This window comes from Clarias gariepinus, chromosome 7 (assembly GCF_024256425.1).
Source record: "Clarias gariepinus isolate MV-2021 ecotype Netherlands chromosome 7, CGAR_prim_01v2, whole genome shotgun sequence".
NCBI lineage: Eukaryota > Metazoa > Chordata > Actinopteri > Siluriformes > Clariidae > Clarias > Clarias gariepinus.
In genome coordinates, this window is record NC_071106.1 from 27,771,652 (window position 1) to 27,795,364 (window position 23,713).

The 23,713-nt window shown below is 38.4% G+C and overlaps 1 protein-coding gene across 1 annotated transcript in view; it reads left to right on the forward strand.

Annotated features, from left to right (window-relative positions):
* The window catches only part of LOC128527831 (SH3 and multiple ankyrin repeat domains protein 2-like), a 90,006-nt gene that overhangs the window by 54,658 nt on the left and 11,635 nt on the right, over nt 1-23,713 (forward strand). Inside the window, exons 16-18 of the mRNA XM_053500441.1 lie at nt 19,221-19,356; nt 21,241-21,321; nt 22,480-22,488. Coding sequence (XP_053356416.1) covers nt 19,221-19,356; nt 21,241-21,321; nt 22,480-22,488 — 226 coding nt within the window. The remainder of the gene's footprint in view (nt 1-19,220; nt 19,357-21,240; nt 21,322-22,479; nt 22,489-23,713) is intronic.

The following is a 23,713-nucleotide window of genomic DNA, read 5'->3' on the forward strand; positions in this document are numbered from 1 at the left end:
AATTAGCACCTTAGAAGAAAGGTTTCTTAACACACACACACACACACACACACACACACACACACACACACACACACACACACACTAAAGCTGAAGTGTGTACAGTTTGTCTCTAGTTCCCTGATATATAAGGGATGCTGTCATCAATTTTTCTTTCTTTCTTTCTTTCTAACCAAATGTATCCTTTCTGCTTTTTTTTTCTTCGTTTTTTTTTTTTGCATTATACTTTACGTTCCTCAGTATGCTGCTCCTCTTTCGCATTTTAAATTGAAATGGATAAATGTTGTTAAACTTGGAACCATGGTGACATAGTGGTTAGCACTGTCACCTCGTGCCTCCAGGGTTGGAGGTTGTAATCTCATTTCTGTATTTGTGGAGCTTGAATGTTCACCACATGCATGCTGGGTTTTCTCCAGGTACCCCGGTTTCCTCCCACAGTCAACATGACAAGACATGACCAGTATGCTTATTTACGTAGGCTGCTTTGCAAATTGCTGTAGTGTGTGATTGTGAGTGTGTGCCCTCTTAGTACCCTGAGTGACTTGGTATAGTTTTCTCGCCCTTAAGACCCTATAAATACAGTAATAAGCGGAGTAAACGATGGGTGGATGGATGGATGGAGCTTGAATTTACTTATTTACAGTTGCAATGAGGATTGGACATCAAGGCAATGTTGCCAGATTCAGAGTTGTTTGATTTAGAACACTGGAGATATGTATTGTATGGCATAACTGTACTGCCAGCTGACTAACAATGATTTCAAAGTGAACTATATTGGGAAACACTGAAAAAAACCTAATCAAAATACAGCACAATGCTGCAGTATGCAAAGCTGTAGCTGTCTAAAAAAAGTAGGTCTGTTTACCAGTCTGTCTATCTAACTATCTATCTATTTTTCTATATATAGAGAAAGTATTTGCGTGCTTGTGTATGTCTGTGTGCACGTGCGTGTGTGCGTGTGTGTAAGATGTGCAGCTCCATCTCTGTGTAACATGTCCTTCTGCATGCATGATTTACGACACTGCCCAGCTTGGCATAAAACTTTCATTGTGTGTGTGTGTGTGTGTGTGTGTGTGTGTGTGTGTGTGTGTACTGTATGTGTGTGTGTGTACTGTATGTGCGTGTGTGTGGGGGGGGGGGTATTGTATGTGTGAGAGAGAGTTTTCATGTTCTCCCTGTGTTCATGTGGTGTCCTTCAGGTTCTCAGGTTTCCTCCCACCTTTCACCATGCAGGTAAAAAAAAATTAGTTAAGGAAGCAGAAGAATCAAGAAAATTAGTTTGTTGTGTCATTTTAGTTTTTTTTTTTTCCCACAAAACATGTAGTACATCAGAATGAGTTTAATTAATAATTAATGTTATTTAATACTTTGCTAAAATAACTGCAGAGCCAAAAGGTCTGAGATCTTCTTGCATCACCATCCATTCGATATTTTACCAAATAGATTTAATTAATATTACATAGTTTTATTATCATACATTCTGCCTTTCATTTTCATTGTTGTGTATCTTGCATATGAAGCAACAGCATTATTGAAAATATGTGTAATCAATTCATCAATTTTTTGTAATTATGACATTATACATCAGTGATATAAATATAAACAGAATAAAACCATTTATGATTTAGACTGTAAATCATGGTAAGTTGTTGGCAGTAGGCAAGTAGCAATGCATTGTATTCATTGATGCTGTGGACACATCACTGCAGCCAAGCCCACGTCTTCTGCTGAAAGGACATATGCCTCATGAGTTTCTTTTTAAAGAAAAGGGGCAGAGCTGAGCAGCTGTGTTTGGGTTGGAGGCGGGGCTAACTGACTAATTGGGTCATTTATACTCAAAGTCGCTTATGACTCATTAAGTGATTTGGGAACAAATAAGCCTTACAGAAAAGATCATTGACATTTCTGCCCATAGGGCTGCATGATCCGGACAAAAATAGCATATTGCAATTAAATTATACTCCCTGTCCTCTGCCTATACACAAGGGTGGGTCAAAAATTATTTGCAATCTGATTGTCGAATTTATTTAAATTAGCTTTTAGAAAAGACAAATAGATATTTTTTAACATCATTTCCTTGCTTTTAAATACATTTGTTCATCTGTCAATAAGTTTCCACATTCTCCCATTTAAAAAAATGTTTTAGGCTGAACTGCAAGCCATAAATGCACGGGGGCCTTCAATAATGAGCACTGTTGATGTTGAACATCTTTCCTGATAAGGTTCCAATACTGGCCCTTGAGAATTCCAGAAAACTGTAAGCATCAATTTTTCAGCTGATGGTTAACTTTTGAACTTTATCCTGAAAAGCGATTGGGGATGTTCGCATTGCATACTCTGCCATTTACTCTGTAGTGATGAATCCACATCTTGTCACCAGTAATGATTCTTTTTAAGAAACTTTCACATTTCTTAGAATATCTGTCCAAATTTTATTTGCCTGCACACAAAATCTTCGATAAATAATGGCGCCAGGTGCACCCTTAGACTACTCTGCTCTTCTTTCGTGCAAATCATAATTGCTTGTACAGCAGTAACAAATAAACTGCTTTAACACGTTCACACCTGCACAGCAGTGACCAGGGAGACAGTAGCTTTAAACAGCGCTGATAAGACGGTGCCAACAGAGGTTTTAATATAACTGTAGCAGAATCACTAGACAGAGGTGGGGAAAAGCTAGTCAGTATTGTCAGAGTTGGGGAAACGCTAGTCAGAGGTAGGGAAACGCTAGTCCTTGGTAGGGAAAGGCTTGTCAAAGGTGGGGAAGCGTTATTCAGTTGTTGGAATAATGCTAGTCAGAGGTGAAGAAACGCTAGTCAGAGGTGGGAAAACACAAGTCAGAGGTGATTAAATGCTAGTCAGAGGTCTGGAAATCTAGTGTGTGGTGGGGAAGCATTAGTCAGTGGTGGGGAACTGCTAGAGAGAGGTGGAGAAATACTAGTCTTTGGTAGGGAAATGCTGATCAGAGGTGGGGAAGCGTTAGTCAGAGGTGGGAAAACAATAGCCAGGAGTGAGATAACGCTAGTCAGAGGTAAGTAAATGCTAGTCAGAGGTCTGGAAATGCTAGTCCATGTTGGGTAGTGTGGGAGGAGCGTTAGTCAGTGGTAAGGAACTGCTAGACAGAGGTGGATGAATGCTAATTAGTGGGGGAGAAACTCTAATCAATGTTGGGGAAACGCAGTGTTGCTAGCCAGAGGTAGGGAAACTCTAGTCAAAGGTAGGGAAACGCTAGTCAAAGGTGGGGAAACGCTAGTCAGAGGAGGGGAAGCATTAGTCAGTGGTGGGGTACCACTAGCCAGAGGTGGACAAATGCTAGTCAGAGGTATACAAATGCTAGTCAAAGGTGGGAAAATAATCAGTGGTGGGGAAATGCTAGTCAGTGTTGGGGAAACGCTAGTCAAGGGTAGGGAAATCCTAGTCTGTGGTGGGGAAACGCTTGTCAGAGGTGAGCAAATGTTAGTCAGAGGTCTGGAAATGCTAGTCTGTGGTAGGGAACTGCTAGACAGGGGTAAAGAAATCCTAATTAGAGGTGGGGAAACACAAGTTAGTGGTGGAGAAATGCTAGTCAGAGGTAGGGAAATGTTAGTCTTTGGTGGGGAAGCCATACTGTAGTCAGAGGTGGGGATGTGCTAGTCAGTGAAGCGGATGCGTTAGTCAGAAAAGGGGATGCACTAGTCAGTAGTGGGGAACCGCTAGTCAGAGCAACACAGCACAGAAAATGATATTTTAATGTTGTGGGGGGGGTTGTCAGGTTTTTACCAAAGTTCCACCTCAATTATGCTCACTCACTCACTCTTCGTCTATACCGCTTTATCCTGTATTTAGGGTCGCGGGGGCCTTGGGCCTATCCCAGGAGATTTAGGGCATGAGGCAGGGTACACCCTGGACAGGGTACCAATCCATCGCAGGGCACACACACATACTCACACACTCATTCACACACTATGGGCAATTTAGGAACTTCTATTAACTATTAACCTTACCTACATGTCTTTCCTGTGGGAGGAAACAGAAGTACCCGGAGAAACCCACCAAGCACGGGGGGAACCTGCAAACTCCATGCACACAGAAACGGGAATCGAGCCTGGCCGGGAATCGAACCCGGACCCTGGAGGTGCAACATGCTTTCATTAACACAAATATGTTTCTCCTAAGAATTAAGGTTAAATTATTCGTCACATACCTAATAGCACAGTCAAATGCTAATTGTTATTTTTTTACATCCAGTATCACATTAGGAAGTTTGGGTCAGAATGAAGGGTCAGCCGAGATACAACATGCATTGAGCCGAGAGGGTTAAGGGCTCTGCTTAAGTGCTCAACAGTGGCAGCTTTGCACTGCTGCAGCTTGAACCCGCCGCATCTTTTCCTCAGTAACCCAAAGCCTCAACTGTCTGAGCCAACTGTCTGTTTATCTCAATCAAAAACTCTAAATTAAGCTATAGCATTTTATAAAGATGGAAAAGGGAGAAAAGTTTAGCAGTACTGTACAATGATTGACTAAAAGCAACTGTTATATAATACTCTATACTGTATCTTGGCAGATAATTGTATCTTATAGTCAGGTGCTTCAGGTCTTACAAACGCTAACATACAATTTAAATGTGTGTAGTTTTGTTTTTGCAAAAGTACTTAGATGATTCTTCTATTTAAGAATCATTTTAGAAAAAATAATCAGACTCAGTTTAAGGGCTCAATTGGATTATTATGAGCAGTGCTAGCTGATTCTTTTATGATGTTATGATGTAGACACAAAAGACACTGCTACTCTTTTTTTATATCAATATACTGTATCATTTGCCTAATTAGGTCGGAGGTTAATTCCACATACTCTATATTTTCATAGAGTATATTTTTAATCTTATTCTGTAAATATTTTATGAAGAAAAAATATTTTAAATGAACATATTCTGGGCAAGTTATTAACATGCACACAGTGCAGTGACCTTCTATTACGGCGTCTTACATGATTAATGAAACAGCGAATAAATAAATCATTGAAAAGAGAGACAGGAGGATATAGTGTCCTTAACCTGCTTTCAGTACTCTTCAATAATGGCAATGAATTATTTACAATTTCACAATCGGATGATAGTAAGAGGGTTGTTCAATTCAAACCGGGACTTTTGATTGCGTGGAACAACTATCTATGTTTCTTTAAATAATCCCCAGCGTTAGTCAGTAGTGGGGAACCACTAGAGAGAGGTGGGGAAATGTAGTTAGAGTTGGGGAATAACGCTAGTCAGTTGTGGGGAAACACTAGTCAGTGTTGAGGAAACGCTAGTCAGAGATAGGGAAATGCTAGTCCTTGGTAAGGAAATCCTTGTCAGAGGTGGGGAAGCGTTAATCAGTGGTGTGGAACCACTAGAAAGAGGTGGAGAAACGCTAGTCTGAGGCAGGGAAACACTAGTCAATAAAGCATTTATTCCAATATTGCATTTATCCAAGTGTAACACTAGTACTTGGATATCATCAAGGTAAAAAGTTTTCTCAGAGCCATGGACAAACTACCTGCTTCATATCTGAAATGCTGTCCTCACAGGAACTTCTTTTAATAGCTCAAACATGTGGAAATAACTTGGAGGAAGGTCAGGACTGTACAGAAGATGTGGCAATAACTTCCAGGTGTGTTCCTGTAATGTGCAAGTGATGCAGTGGGGGCAGTATGAGGTCATATTGCGAAATTACATCTTGGGTGATCGAACCAGATCATTCATTTTTATTATAACAAATTCCTTCAAACCTGAAGCATGGAGTGTGATCATGGCTCCAGTGTACTGAGAAAATGTTCTACCTTGATGTTATCCATGATGGCACTAGTGAAATAGTGGGGCATGTGCATCAGTGTAAGAGGTGATAGAGAAATATAGGTACATAGGGAAATATGAGCGATTATACACTCACTGGCCATTTCGTTAGCTACACCTTGATCAGATGTCTTGATAACTGCCTTAATATTTCATGGGATCGATAAAACAAGGTGCTAGAAATATTCCTTGTCTGGCTGTGCATATATAATGTGAATCTCCCATACCAACACATCACAAAGGTGCTGTATTGGATTGGCATACAGTGATTTTGGAGACCAGTATAGTGAACTCATTGTCATGTTCAATATACCAGTTGGAGATTATTTTAGTTTTGTGGCATTGTGTGTTATACCGCTGGTCATAAAGGGATGGTCATGGTCAGCAACAGTATTCTGGTACTAAAGGGCTAAAAATGTGGCAAGACAATATCCCCACTTGCCTGGCCATTACACCACTATCACCAGTCTGAACCATTGATACGAGAAAGGATGGATTCATGCTTTCTTGTTGTTTACACCAAATATCTGTAATATCAAAGTCGTTTTAAATCACCTTTCTTCCACATTCTGATGTTTAGTTTGAACATTAGCAGATCATCTTGACCATGTCTACATGCCTAAATGGATTAAGTTGCTGCCATGTGATGGGCTGAAAAGACATTTTTATTAATTTAAAGTTGAAGTTAAAGTTTACACAAGAATTCTAACAAGATGAAAAACATCCCAGACAGAACTAACTCTCATACCGATGAAAACTTTATTATTAGTAGTAGTAGTTGTAGTAGTGGGAGGAGTTGGAGTAGTAGTACTATTCATTGTAGTAGTAATAGTAGTAGTAGTAGTGTCATTGTTTTGCAGTATGTGACAGTGCTTACTTAAAACATACACTAGCAGTCCATAACAAAAAAAAATCAAGAATTATTGTTATTTTTGACAATACCTCCATCTGCTAGTAGGTCTTATTCACAAACACTCTAACATTTGGACAGTTGAGAAGCCTGACATGAGACACCCACACAAGTGATCAGCAAAAGTAGCCCGAGGATATGTTTGCAAAGATGTATTCCTATACTACAGAAGTATGAACTGTATACACCATAATATGCCTTGTAGTACACACCCAGGCTAAAAAAGCAGGCGTGGTGTCAGAAGGGTCAAATTGTTGACAAGTTTTAAAAAAACAACAAAATTACTGGAATTGTTTTTTCCTTATTAAAACTTGGAAGGATAGTGCGGAACCATGGAAGATCTACCTCACGGAAGATATATGTTTGGGGTGGGGAGGGGAGGGTGTGTAAACACTTTGTGAGGGTGCATTGAAAAAAATTGAGTGTGGAAATTGTAAAAGTAAAAGCATTTCCACACCCACAGAGGGAAGAGAAAAAGGATTCCAGTAGGACTAAAGCTGTATGGACGTATCAGTCTCTTGTTAGTTATCTATGCCATATATATCCAAAGTATGTCATCTAGGTCATACATATGTCACTATATATGTTTTCTGATGTCTGCAGCAGAAAAAAAAGGCTTCAGGTTGCTAGAGAGCATTAAAGTTGGACTTTGGAGCAATGAAAAATGGACCACTGGTGATCTGATGTGTCCAGATTTACCCTACATACTGTATATCAGAACTTGTCAGGATAAGAAGGCACGTGCATTGGCATAATGCCCACTATACAAGCGTCTGGAGAAACCGTTTTTACGGTGTGCTGTTTCTTCCATTGGTCAGGTCTAGAATCAGCAACATATCAGTAATATTAAGACAATTCCTACAGGTATGACAATTATGTCAGTAACATGAAGTAGCTGACTACCTGAATGTACTGAATGACCAGGTTATCCAACCAATGATTTTTTTTTTCCTTCTGTGATGGCATGAGCATAATCCAGGACTCAAATAAAAACATTTTTTAAAAAGTGGTTGTGAAAGAAAGTTAAATCAAATTTTAGTTTGCAACTTCTTGTCCTTTTTTTTGATTGTTTGTTTGTTTGTTTGTTTAATTGTTTGTTTGTTTGTTTGTTTTTTAGGGGGGCTAGTGTAATTCCAATGCCCGCATAATGTCTTTTGAATTAATTTTTATAAATAGAAACAAAAGTGTATATATTTATAAGAATAAAGAAAATATATTTAAGTTTTGGCAATTAATATGGTAAAGCTATTGTTTTACAGCTTTAAGATTTCTACAGTAAGACAAAATATTTTTTTTACAGCAGTGTGATGTAATTTGACCCATTCCCCTTGCCAAATAGTTTTTTGGGGGGGATTTCCCAAGGTACCTCAGGCACATCAATGAAATACAAATTCCCTACAGAATGTCAGGAGATTGGCTAGGCTATGCAAGCACTTTCTTTCAGATTACATATAATTTGTACATACATTTAGTGTTTTGCCTGGGTGGTAAGAATGGAAATGATTGCAGTGCAGTTAATTGCTTACTGCCTCCTGTGTAACTGTTTTTCTTGCTACTTCCAGATAGTCCTGCAACTCTGTACAAGTGACTGCTGTTTTGCCTTACTGTACGTTCCTTACCACTATTCTTGTGTGTGAATTGTAAAATGTTGGCACACATGCTCAGCGATTATAAATTGTGGTTCCATTTACATTCCAGTTGTACTGAGATGGATATTTTAAGTCCTTGCAACAGATGTTTTATTTTCAATGGAGTGGTGTTTAATATTGTTGAGCCTTATGTTTAATCAAGGAACAAACTTCATCTTTACTCTAATTGCTCTTGAAAACTTTCCAAACAATGGGAATGATGTTTTAATATGCACAGAAACACTATTAACTATTCTTAACAAACTCTAGAGACTGTTACTTGTGAAGATCAGAAGATCAGCGGCCTCTGACCCAAGACTCAAACCAGGCCATCTTTAAAAGTTACATACTGTACACTAGCTCACTTCCCCACCCAGAATGGTCCAGAGATGGTGAGGACACACTTAACAGTTGGCTGTGTAGAAATGAAGCAATAGGCATTTTAACCTGTCACAGGGAGTATACCGTTAGCTGAGACTTTTTAGTATTACAGCAGCTACTGACTTTCCACTCCAGTTATTACTTTGAGATGGTGGTTACTATGAACTTGCAGCTCACTGCAGCTAGTATAGGAAGTCACATGTGGGATACACCTCCTTGAGTCCAATTTCAATTTGCAGCTCCAGACCGTGGCTGCAGCTGGTCAGATTTTTGTGAGTATGCTGTAGGCCATGGGAGGTACAGAAAGGTTAAATAATGATTATGATGATGATGGCGATGATGTCAATATATCACAAGGTATACCAAATTAGGCGAATCAGTCTATAATTGGGAGAGCTTCTTCATGACAACATAAAATAAGAAAGGTGTGCATCGATATAATACAAAATACAGAACAATCAAAACACTATATACAGTGTAGTTAAAACTGAAACAAATTGAAACAAATTGAAAAAGAAAATTGGATATGTGTAATGAATTAGAATCACAAGCATACACAGTAGGAGTGTAACGAAATGCAAATACAGTATTCAGATTGAACATACAGTGTAATGCATCACAATCCAATATAAATATAGATGCACAGTATTTGGCACAGGGTTGATTTTGTTTGTTTGTTTGTTTGTTTGTTTGTTTGTTTGTTTGTTTGTTTGTTTGTTTAATTGGTTGATTGGCTGGTTCAAAATCTTTAAGAATATACTTTAAAGCCATGCACTACTATGCGTATTTATGAAGGTTCCCCACCTGGGCAGCTCTCGCCCCTCGGGTCATGACTTTACAAATCATCTAGGGGTGTGCTGTGGTGTCTGGGACCAGAACATTGGCAGCAAATCCTGTGCTGCCCATGTGTACTTAATTGGATTGGGATATGAAGTTCAGTAGCTTTAATGGAACATTCAGGCATACTGTAAGGTCGAGTCTGTTGGTGCAGGTTTTGCAGACTAAGTCATGACTCGGTGCAGACAGATTTCATGAAGAATGCTGAAGGTCATACCATACTGTAGCTTCAGTTGCGTCAGCTCACCCAGAGAACATAGAGAAGACTTTGTATCTCATTAGAATCCCAGATCTTCAGACTGATGCATTTAAAGACTTATGGCTAGGAATTGTATGAGCTTGCATGGATTTATACTCAGCTGTGGCTCATTCAGTGCAAGGATGAACTTTGGCGACAATTTGGCATTTGACACCAAAGCATGACCTTGTTGTTGTGTCCATTGTGCCTTTGAGTAAATCAGTGTAATTACACATTCATGGGGTATGCACTAACACAAACAGCACAGTGCAAAAAAAAAGAACACTCAAATATGGTTGTGTTTGAAAGAGAAAACATTTTTGTAACAATTTATCATTAACATTGTGATCTTATAATAGGATCTTGTTATCCAGTGTTCAGGTTTCATCATATTATTGGATTGAGAAAGGCATTTTAAAGGCTTTCCCACTGGAAAGCTGATTACAATGCAGGCTTGTCAAAATCTCTGAACAAATCAATGGCTGGGTCATCTGTGAGCTTTAAAAGAGCAGCCCTTGAGTTAGAAGACCAATGGAAAGAGTATGTATTCCAGGGAAATACCAGTCTCAGTGAGAATCTCCAGCTTTAACTTCTGCTTCTTACCAGTCATTAAAGTTAAGGATGTTTTAATATTGATAGTTTGGAGAGTTGGAAGAATTTGGAGAGCACCAGGTCAAGAATGATTGTATTTAAATCTATTTAAATCTATTTTAGTCTAGTTACCTATTTAGTCTAGGCCAATATGCAGTGAAGGTTTTGGAGGAGAAAATGTAATCCCCATGTTCACTGCATTATCATCATCAGACCCACTGGTCAAATAGAAGAACTGAAAATGGTCCGACCACAGATCTACAGCGTTCTTCAGATGAGCATTTTCCTAAGGGACAATTTACTATGGTACCTCCACAATATGGGGGGGAAAAAAAGCATATTGCAGTAGAAGCACGTAACTGTGTTTACTTTCTGATTATTTTGCCTACCGCATTGCATTGTGGGATGCAGTATAACCATGACGACAGCTCTGACAGCATATTTAGAAATGTTGGCTTGAATAGAAATATCCCTGCTGTTCACATACAGTACAATGTGCTGCATACTGTTGATGGACAGGGCAAAATATGAGTTCACGTATGTACCAGTACCCTATGTACTGTATACACACACGTATATACACACACATCAACACACATATCATGCTTTAAATTTTACTTTTCACCATGGCATGTGGTACTTCTGTGACATCAGCCTCCTGGGCTGTTGCCTTGGTTACACAGGCCTGTGATTCCTCTGCTCGGATTGCTCTTACACACACACACACACACACACGCACACACACACCCAGACACACATTCCTCATCCTGTGAAGCGCTCCGCCTGCTAACCCAGTTTTGCTTGGCACAGCTGAAGGGCAGCAAAGTGCAGCGTTTAAGTGGGTATCACTGTACAAACCTGTGTGTGTGTGTGTGTGTGTGTGAGAGAGAGAGTGAGTGTAGCCCTTATGTCACAATGCATTCTGGGACATTCTTCTTGCTGCAAATACAACATAAACAAACATTATTCCTATTTTTGGCTCATCCTGCTCACGTTTTTCTTAGGCTTGCCGTAGCCTTATTGGTCCAAGGTAATCAAGCATTATTTATAACATTAAACAAAACTGTTAATACTACACTTGAGTATGTATGAAGCATTTAGTAAAATCTAAATTCGAAAAGACACAAGAAGGAAATATGTTGGCAAAACTGGCTAAAATAAACCATCTGTCATGTTTGCTTTAACCTGCTAGGTTAGCAACAGGACAGCATAGCAGGGGAAAGCTAACACAACTTAACCTTTACAGTCTCCCGTGATACATTTGATGTTTTGGAACTGACTTTGCACCTCTCCCCTAATCAATATGACTCAGCAGTGAGAAAGCGTACATACTGTGTATGCTTTTTCTTCTCCTTTTTTGTGCACCAGGGCTTCAGCAGCCAGATGAAGTCAAGAAGACGTTGTGAAAATCAGCTGCTCTTTATGTCAGGTCGATCACAATAACTTGCTTTATGTGCAGGTGAATGATAATTATATTAAAGCATAAGTGTAATTGTGGGTGATTTTAAACACAGTCACATGGCCGATTATAACGAGATGTGCACACCTACTATATGCAACCATACAACGATCAGCCATAACATTAACAGCACTGATGGATGACTTGAATAGCATTGTTTACCTCTTTATAGACAGTTAGGACAGTTAGTTCTCAAGATGATGTGCTATGGGCAAGCGTAAGGATCTGAGAGTCTTTAACTAGGGCCACTATGTGATGGTTAAAAGGCTGAGCGAAAGCATCTTTAAAACAGCAGGTCTTTTGAGATGTTTCAGGTATGGAGTGGTTAGTACCTACCAAAAGCATTCTAAAAAGGGGTAACTGGTGACAGAGTCATGTTTACCCAAGGCTCATTAATCCACATGAGAAATAAGACTAGCTTGTTTGATCACAGAAAAAGCACAATTTGTTAAAAATCTTATTTCCGGCTATGATAGGAAGGTGTCAGATTCCATAGTGCACTGTAACTCCCGTGTATGGTGCTGCGTAGCCACAGACTGGTCAGAGTGTCCATGCTGACCCCGACCACTACTGAAAGCTACTACAATGGGCACATGAAGGTCAGATCTGAAACATGGAGCAATGGAAGAAGGAGGCTTGTTTTAATGAATAATGTTTTTTTTTTTTTTTTACGTAATGTGGATGGATGAGTGAATGTTTATCTCACTTACTGTATCTTGGCAGTAGATAGCTCCAGGATGCACTATGGGAAAAAGGCAAGCCATCAAAGACAGTGTGATGCTCTCGGCAGTGTTCTCTGGAATTAACCTGCATCCTGGCATTCATGTGGACGTGAATTTGACACATATGGTAAAAACAATTGTTGCAGGCCAAGTATTCCCTAATGGCAATAGACTCCCTGATGATTAGGAGTTCAAGGTGTTGACTTGGCTTCCAAATCCCCCTGATCTCAATCTGATGTGGGATTTACTGGACTAACAAGCCTGATCCATAAATGCCCCAGTTTGCAGCTTACGGGACTTAAATCAACTGCTGCTAAGACCTTGGTGCCAGAGATCACAGCCACCTTCAGGGGTCTTATGGATTCCAGGCTTGTAGGATTCATGTAGGCTTGTAGGAGTCTTGTAGGATTAGACTTGTTTTGGTGGCACAAGAAAGACCTACCCATTTATAGGCAGGTGATTTTATTGTTTTGACTGATCAGTGTATAATTTTTTTTTTTGCATTGTTTCCCGCAAAACAACTTCTATTATATTAGTTTTTCCCTCGAATTCAGTTTATTAGTAAATTGAAGAATTGAAAAGATTGCCATGATTTATCTTGGTTACATTTTTATATCACACAAACCCACTGGCGGTATGGTGGTGTAGTGGTAAGCACTGTGGTAACCACTCCAGGGTCTAGGGTTTTATTCTCTCCTTGGGTTTGTGTGTAAGTTTGCACGTTCTCCCTGTGCTAGGTGGGTTTCCCCATGGTAGCTCATTGGCATTCCCAAATTACCTGTAATATGTCTGTGGCCTGCATTGGAGTGGCACCCTGTCCATGGTGCCCAAAGTCTCCTGGGATAAACTCCAGACCCCTGAGACCCTGTACACAGGATAAGCCGTCTAGAAGATAAGCGAACACAAACCCACCATTTTATATCTGTAGAAGTTACTGATAGAATAAAGTTAGTGATAGAATAAAATGCACAATGATAACAGTAATTCTTCAGTATAAATGTTAGAACATTCTAAACTGTAAAAAAAAAAAAAAAAAGGCTTGGGGTTGCAAAACGTTTGTGATATGTCCATTTATTGTCATTTTTTAAAAGTCTTTTCTGCTTTTCTATTCTGATAACAAACTAGTCCATGACAGCATTTTGTGACTTCAGGCTACTGTCTAAAAATGCATGAGCTACTTTCCCCTTAAATGAGGGTGTGCAGAACTGCATCCGAGCCAGAAAATACCTGACTTTGAGAAATGGCCTATCCTGTCTGTATGTCCAGTTGTAATATTTATCAGAAGGGAAATTGCTTAAAATTGTTGATTGTGATTTTTTTTTTTGTCGTGCCGTGTTTGTGGTTGCATGCTCAGGAATCTTCCCTCTCTCCATGTTGATCAGTGTAATTACACATGTACAAACTGCAGTCACTGAATACACATGATTATCCTACCCTTAAAATCTGTATCTGAGAAGTATGGAGCTTTTTCATGTAAATGAATGAAACGGAGGGAAAGATTGAGAGAGAGGTGGACCTGCCCATGCTGATGTGTGTGTTACTCTCTGAGCTTAAGAGCAGGCATTAGCTCTGCTGCAGCTGTTTGTGTGCGTGTGCTGGTGTGTCTGTGCGAACTGTGATGCGCTGTTAAGGCTGGCAGCGATGATTCATGCCGCTGCAGACGTCACTGAGAGAGAGAGAAAGACAGCGCCGAAGACAACGATGAGGACAAAGCACATTAATTTAAGACATGTTTCTGGACTGTGAAATTGTCGACTTATACTACAAACCTAAAAAAAAAGAAATGACACATTGATGGATCTTTATTTTTTAGTAATAAAATATGTACACATTTACACAGAGTGAATACTGAGGTGTGTCTCACCTTCTGAGACGATCAATTGGAATGCCTTCAATGGAACTATAAATACAGAAGCCACGGTTTCATAAATGGATCTGAGGGACAGAAGCTACAGTTTAATTGTTAATTATTTAACATTTAATTGTTCTTTTAATAAATTTACTTTTGTGATCCACCTGCTTTTATTCCTTTTCTCCTCTATCAATATGTGACCATGATTAGTAAATAGTAGCTAACTAGATAATTAGCAAGCTAGATTTCTAGTTGTTCTAGCGTTCAAGTCAAACCAGGACTTTGAATTGATTTGATCGTGCAGAATAACAGAACATGGTTATAAGTGTTAAAGCTACCTTTATTTCTCTATACAGTACAGTATCGTCCCTTGCTACACTAATGCATTTAGTAGTCCAGAGCCAGGGTGGGACTGTCTGCATCACTGGCCTCCCAGGAACTCCTTTAATTGCCCAAATTGGTGTAAACGACTTGGAGGGAAATCAAGACTGTACAGTACAGGGGATGTGGCAATAATTGAATTAAATTCCTGTGACGTGCATGTGTATGTACATGTGGTGGGCAGTATCAAGTCGTACATTGTCCTGCAAAAACTTTTCACTCACTGAATGTTCAGAGGAACAGCTGCAGCAGGATACAAGCCATCTCGGCCAGGATCGTTATTCATGGACGTTCAGACGTTTAGCTAAGACTCTCATTATCAATTCTCAGTTATACTTGAACGCTCTTATAGCTGCTGCTAGTGTCACCTTACCATTTATCACCTTGCCATTTATCATTTTACCATTTAGTCTTGAACGCATGATTCTGTATTTTTCACCAAGGGTGTGTTATTAAATGTGCAATTAAATCTGGGGAAATGTTAAAAGTTTCTTTATCATAAGCTGCAAATCTATATAATAGGCATACAGACACAACATTCATAAGGGTGTTAGTAATGCTAATAATAATAATAATAATGATAATAATAATAATAATAGCATTGGTACAAAGTTAAAAAATGTATGTGATCATTTAAAAAAACGGATTCAGACTGTCTTAAACATTACAAACTCATCTCAACAAGGCCAGTTGGCTTTGTTCATCAATCTTTTAAGTTCTGAATAGATGTTTGCATAAACCAATTCCTGCCAATTCACTCATTTCCTTTGAACATGCTTGCATATGCTGATCACCGGATCAGCATGTGCAAAGTGTGTTCCCGTCACGGCTCATTTGCATGAAGTGATGCAGTTGGCATAGCTGTCTGTTCACTTAAAACTTCATGCCGCATAAAAAACGAAAAAAATAATTGAGCTTAAAGGCAGAAAGTATAGAGAGTAAGTTCTTTTGACGTACTTATATGGCAATTAAGATATTGTTGTAACCGGTCTTTCGAATGATCTCATCAAGGGGATGCTCCAGCAGACCATCTGATCCGCATACAACTTGGCACAGGTTTTGTGCCGGATGTGCTTCCTGACACAACCCACTCATTCTATCCAGGCTTGGAACCGGCACTAAGGATATCCTGCATCCGGTGGCTGGGTTTGGGGCACTGGCTGGGAATCAAACCCAATAGTTTGATTGCAATTAATAAAGTAATTAATACATAATATTGAATTCAATTCAACTTGTCATAATACCAATACATGGGTTGTACAGTATATAACAAACCAGGCAACAAATCTTGTGGAAGAAAAAAAACAGGCACATAGACAGTGCATGCAAAATACTGTATATTACTGTACAAAAGTCTTGAACCACCCCTGATTTCTTCATATCTTTTTATAACCACTCAGCATTCAGCATCACCAGTCTACTAATCATCGGCCTGATCATCTGTCATCATCTGCACCAGTTTCTTACTGATTCATGCCTTTTGCTAGATGCCTTTTATGCGTGAATGATTCACAGGTCACTGTGTGGCTTAACAAACAAACACATTCCTCCAAAACTGCTCAGGTACAGGGACTGGACTTAAAATTAGAGACAAGAACATGCTCAAAATGATCGAAGAAATCTAAGAAAGTCTGGCTTTTTGGGAGGAAAATATGAAAATAATGAAGGGTTCTGGGTGGGACTAGTGCATTAGTGTATGTAAAATTAACTGTAGTTCAAGACGGATGTAGAAATTAAGTCTAAAGTAAACACAATCACTCAGGACTTATGACTTACAAAAGTGGACATAAAAATGAATGAGAGAAATAGAAGGCACTTATTTATTACTCAGTATGTTAGATCAGGTGTGTGAACAGTAGAGAAGACTTCAAAATGAGCAAGACTGATTTTATGGATATGTTAGACACCAGCATTAAGGTGGACACAGGGTTGGCCAGCTTTAAGACCTTTTCTCCTCCAGGTGCCTGCTTGCAGCCCAGTTGATATATGGGCCGGAGGTGGCGTAAGGGCAGTATGCTTGCTAAGGCAGCACATATACTACACAAGCATTTCTTGTTTTTGCATTTCTTGGCTATAAATAAAGATCCCAGGGCCTGCTTGGATTTGGAAACAGAATGTTCCTGCTTCTGCAGTCTGCTCTTAGGTGGACGATAGGTGCAGGAACTAATCTTGTCACTTCATTATCTGGCCAGTGCTCCCCAATTATTATTATTTTTCTAGAGTACAAGATTGGCTTAATCTTAACCAAACAAACAACACAATTATAAGCCTTAGCACAATATTTAATTATTTCTTGATTCTCAATCATATTGTTCAGGCAGTTAATTAACTTACTTGTTTTAAAAAACAATTAAAGACATTGAGATTCAGTACATTCTATTCACGTTGTATTTAATTATGTCACAATCTGACACCTGATTATAGCTTGAAATATGATTCTAGAATGTATAATTGTGCACTTTGTTGCTACATTTATGGTACTTGGCAGATGCCCTTATCCAGAGTGACTTAAAGTCATTATACATCTCAACAGTTGAACTTGAGTGCCTTGCTCAAGGGCCAACAGTGGCATATTGGTGATGGTGTGTTTTAAATCATGGACCTCCTAATCAGTAGTCCAACACCTTAACCACTGAGATACCCATCATACTGTACATAGTGGCCACTGTACAAGCCTCTGGATGCTGTGTTATGATCTGGCGTTGGTCGGGTCCAGGCCCAGCAATGTTATGTGGCAATAAAATGAAATCAGCTGATGACCTGAATGTACTTCCACAAATAAACTATCAACCATATTGTGTGCTGTAATCTAAGCGAAATCTTAGCTTTAGCATCATGATGAAAAGCATCAACAGTTTCATGTAGTCATAAGAAAATAACCTTGGCATTTTACAGATGCTATGATTCAGCCTTTGTTTTTTGCTAAGGTTTTTTTTTTTTTTTTGCAACTTTAAATTTTTCAACCCCCTTCCTTTGAGCACTCTTGGTATTACAAGTGGGATTTTTTAAACATAAAACCCTTGACTGAATTAATAAAGTGGCATTACAATAGGATAATTAGCAAATAATTACTATTACTATAATAACATGATTATTGCAAAAATATAGCTATACAATTTTTCTTGTGTCTGAACAGTGTTTATGTCTGTACTTTGTCCTGCTTGATTGATAGTGTGTTTTAGCATGGACTAATTATCATTTTTAAAGTCATCCTTAAAAAAATCACTATAAAGAAGTACCTCAAGCTGAGAAAATCCCAAACTTACTTCAATTCGGTAAACTTAAGAGTAATGAACACCTCCATGTGATGCAGTGGTGTTTTTTCCTTTGGAGGCCAAGCGATGTCAGGCTTTCCTGTTTTTTTCAGACTGTATACATATTGTTTTGGTAAAAAACTTCTCTGTGGAGATGCTGACAGTCACTCACTCACTCACTCACTCACTCATCGTCTATACCACTTTATCCTGTATTCAGGATCGCGAGAGGCCTGGAGCCGATCCCAGTAGATTTAGGGCATGAGGCAGGGTACACCCTGGATAGGGTGCCAATCCACTACAGAGCACACACACTCATTCACACACTACAGGCAATTTGGCAACACCAGTTTCTAATCTGTATGTCTTTGGACTGTCAGAGAAAACTGGATTACCCGGAGGAAACCCACCAAGCACGGGGAGAACATCAAACTCCATGCACACAGAGATGGTAATCGACCCTGGCCGTATTTACCAGTGTTGGTTATACAGTAGTTGGTAAAAATTAAATAAAAGTTTTTTTCCTATCTAAAAGTAATTTTTTGCATTTTTACCGTTTGAGAGAAAACAACCTTTTGAGATGTTTAGTTTTGGTGAACAGAAATTAATTAACAGATTTTTATTTAATTGAACCTTCTTTTAAAACTACTATATCAGGTAAGATTGTACTTTTTCTGAGAGTAATACAGGTTATAATAGGGTTATAATGCATTGATCTTATTGGTACATGCAACAGAATGGAATGGCAATAAAATAGTGTAAAAATGTACATTAAACAACTGTTAACATATTTCCATTAATATACCGTAGTATTTTACATAGTATAAAACACAATAACACATATTCCAGTTTCTGAGGTTGTAAAACAGGCAGCCCAGAAGTAATGCAAGATACAACTGAGGGGAAGGTTAAAGGTTTTACTAAAGGACCCAACCATGGTAGTTTGGCACTGCGCAGATTTGAACTAAGATCATCTCCAAGCCTTAAGTACAAAGGAATCACAACTAGCTCAACAAGCTTCTACCACTGAATTAACTTAATAATAATAATTGCACTGAATCAGCACATCAGCACAGCTTACTTATTTTGTGTCACATTAGGTTAAGTGGTGAGTGTGAAGAAGAAGAGAGACAAAGTGTGGGTGTGTGTCTGTGTGTTCAGGTGAACCAGGAGAATGTGGTAAAGGTGGGACACAGACAGGTGGTCAACATGATACGACAGGGTGGAAACAGACTCGTCATTAAAGTAGTGACAGTCACCAGGAACCTGGACAATGATGACAATGCAAGAAAGAAAGGTACAGTTTTTATAAAACAAACATATCCGAACATAAAACATGCACACATAACATAAGACCTTTTTTCTTTAAAATGAGAAAAAAGATGTACACATTTTTTAAAAGGATAGTTCGGATTTTGTTTCTAAGTCTGTCTTAAATCACAATTAGGGTGAATATAAGTACATTTCAATAGGTTTTGGACATTTAAATTGTCCTGCTCTGCAGACCGTGAAGTTTGTCACCCGGAGTGTAAGTCCAATGTAAGTAATTGGCACCAAATTCCACAACATTTGTTCTTTGCAAAAATGCATTCTAAGATTCTTCAGTCCCACTGAGCCATAACGAGGACGTATCTTTTAACATTATGGTGTATTTAGTACAAATTTTATTTTTGTCTTTTCCCAAAACTAGCCATACGACTCCTTCTATTCACCTATACGCTGACTTGTGTTGGTGTGCAGAGCAGGTACATGCATTCACCTCAATTTTTGTTTCAGACAGACTTGAAAAATCTCAAACTGTCCCTTTAAAACTGCTAAACTTTCTGTTCCTTCTGAATAATGTATTTGTTTAATTGTACAGTTTATATACATGTGCTTATGTGTTCCAAAAGTGAACCCATCTTTTCAAATTGGAAGTAAATATTTAGTGCAGTGGTAAAGTGCTCGCCCTATCACCCAGAGATCGCTAGTTTGATTCCTGGGTGATGCTGTAGCCTCCTGCAGCCGGTGGCCCACAAAGAGCTGTATGGCTGAGCTCTCTCCGAGGGGTGAGACCGAAGGCACTTAGTGCTCTCACATTAATCACAGCTCTACAGCCAATCATGGATGTCTGTGAGCTCGCGCAAGTGGAAGGAGTGGACAGCACTGTCCTCCGAGTGTGTTACGCCGCACCCAACGGTGCGTCAAGAAGCAGTTTGAAAATATGCGGTTGGCTGGCATCACATGGTTCGAAGAAAACACTTGATAGTCTTCGACCCTCCCTAACTGGGAGTAGTAGCCTTAATGTGGGAGCCCCCTAGGGAGGGGGTGGGGGTAGGGGGATTGGATACAATAAAAAAAAAATGAGTATTTTTTTTCTATATAAATGTAAGCAAATTTGTACTGTTGTACATGTCAGCTACTTTAAAATAGAAGCCTTTTCACCAGTGGCCTCAGACTTTTGGGCCCCACTGGATATACAGTTTAAAAAGTAACAACAAGAGAACAACCTGAGGAGAAATTTTTTAATGGGAAATTGAACTGGGTCATTTTGAGATGGACAGAATAGAGGAATTAAGGACAGGATGCCAGTGTCCTGCTGAATGCCAGTTTGGCACCTGATGCTCTCAGACCTTAACCACAGTGCAGCCATCTGCCACATTAGACATTAGAGAGAAAGAGAGAGAGAGAGAGAGAGAGAGAGAGAGAGAGAGAGAGATGCTCTTGCATTACAGTACACACTGTGTAGAGCAGCATCTAAAAAAGACATTGGGGGTATAAATTACTATTTTCTATAACGATAACTCTGACAATAGTATAAACTGGATACTAAGACTAGTGGATTTTATGATTGATTGATTGATTGGTTGATTGATTGATTGATTGATTGATGACATATAGGTGTACTCGTTCTGAACATTGTGTGAGTTATTTGAATTTTATTGTATCATACACGAAAACACATTATTGTGCACAAATATGTATTAACTATGTTTGAATATTGTACGCAGGTGAGTGAATTAAAAATCTTTAAAGTGTGACAAATTAGAGAAATCCTGTAAACTATCCGTTCATGTACAAAGATGATTGGTTTCTTTGTTGAAACTTATTTGCAATAAGCAATGCAATAATACAATGAAAGTAAAGGTTTTTTATTTGACTCATCCTTGTATTGAAATTTTTTTACCGCTATTCTCTTTAGCCCCGCCTCCTCCAAAGCGAGCACCAACCACAGCACTGTCCATGCGTTCCAAATCGATGACATCAGAATTAGAGGACATGGGTAAGGCACATACACACACACTTAAACACAAACATAAAGTATGTTCTGTACATATACACATACACTCAGAGGCACCTACACGCACTCGCATGCACAAACATTACCTTGCATCATGATACATCATATCTCCTATAACACATTCACTCCTATAGAAAGTGATGACATACATAAGGACACACCTAGACATATATACAATACACATTATACAGTCACACATGTTAGTAAATTGTCTGTGTCAGTGCTCTAAAGTATTTGTATTCAAGTCTAAACAGGAAGTGAGAATTTTTGTTTCTTTTTGTTAAACCAACAAATACGCCATAGAAGCATTGCAAAACACTGTATCAACTATATCAATTATTTTTTGCATTTTTGCATTTTTTGCATTTAAAGAATAAGTACTTATTCTACTACCTAAATCTTGTGTAGACTTAAACTCAAAAGTTTGGACACACCTTCTATTTCCATGGTCTTTCCTGATTTTTCTTTCTTACCCTGTAAAACAATGCTTAAGGCATACAAAATATGCAATAATCTTCTATAAAACACATTTTTAAAGCAGTTGATATTGAGACATGTCTGCTACTTATGCTCTGTAAAGCCATCATAACGTCTCTAATCGGCTTTGGTCTTGCTTTCCTGGGATGGCTCTTATGATAGCCAGTTTCTTCATGGTGCTTAGTGGGTTTTGCAAATGCACTTGACAATAAATATTGTCAAGAAATATTTCAGAACAGCTGACCCTCATGTCTTAAAATAAAAATTGACTGTTGTTAGTTAGTTATTTAGTTAATTAGTTAGTTAGTTACCTTATTCCATATTTGTTATTTTATATTTTTTAAATATCCAGTATTTTTCTAGACGGTAGAAAATAAATCACTTAAAAATAAAAAATGTAAATAATAAAAGGTGTGTCCACACTTTTGACTGGTACTGTATGACCAGCTTACCTATACTGTATGTGGGCTAAACTGTTAGGTCAATTTTGAAAGCATACAATCATACTGAGTGTATTTTCAATTTTTACATTGTTTTGATATTCAGCTACCCCCCCTAATGCACACATGAGCTGTGTTCACACAGATCTCTCTGATATCTTTTTATCTTTCCTATTTTTGTGTGTTTATTTGTATGTGCTTCAATCCGGCTTAACACAAGTAGTGGATAAAGGTAAGCAGGAGTGTTTGCCCTGCATATTTCACCACATACAGTACCATCTTGATTATTCGGATTAAATGGCACTGCATGGTCATCAAGTGTGTCATTGAGTAGTTGTTGATAACCCAACATATGTTTAATGAAGCAAACTTCAGACCCCAAACATGTCTTGGATGTTTTTTGGGGAAATAAACCTATGTGTACACTTTATTTTTTGGCAGAAATGTTCCTTTAATGGTGAGCTCTTGCATGCCAAGTCTATGCTCTTTACATTGTGTTCTTGTTTTGGTTGGATTTGTATTGAAATCTTAGAGTATGCTTTGCTTGGTTTTGTCAAAAAACTGTCTGTTTTGTCTTGGGCCCCATTGCAATAATACAAGTTTTCAATGTGCATTTCTTGGTTGTGCTTAAAACCAAAAACGTTTACTTGATTCTTGCCTATTAATTCTTGCATGTCAATAAATATGAACAATTTGACAGCAAAAAGAGATAAATACCATTTTCAGACCATTAATGACTATCTGCCTTTTTTAAACTATCATTAGCACTGGTTTTGTTTAGGATAAGTCATTGTTGTCAAAAGCCAAAGTAAAATTGAAACTAGTATGGGAAAAAGACAGAGGATGCATTGCAAACTAAAGTTTTTGCATTGTTTTAAATTTTCTCATGAGCTTTGACAAACTGTGTAATTGAGTTGTGCAGAACAAAAAATGTTGTTTCAAGACCCTGGTAGACCTTGTTTCAAGAACTTGCTATTCTTTTTTTTATTGAAGCCTATTTAAATGTAATACTGAATTGCATACTTACATAGAAATTACTTGTTTTGTGAAATCATTTAAAATTCTCACTGATGTAACCCCCCAAAAAATTGTGCAAAATGTTGCCATTTGTACCTTTAGACACTTTTGTGACTTAAAGAAACAATAGACACGATACTTCCTGAGTTTTAAGTGGTTGTAAGAACTATTATTTCTTAAAACTAGTTACAGTATATGTAAAATGGATATATCTCATTTTGCTGTCAATATGCAACTGGTCATACAAAATATTTTTAAAAATACGCAATATTTTTATAGTGTGAAGAATTCCAGATAGACTTTGTGCTGTCAACTTCTTTCATCAACACATGGATCTATATTTACTTTGCTTTTTTACATTACCTACAATGCCATTTGAATACCAGTAGACAGTGACACCAGTGGCCATGCCTTATCTCTACCTAATAGTTTATCTGTAG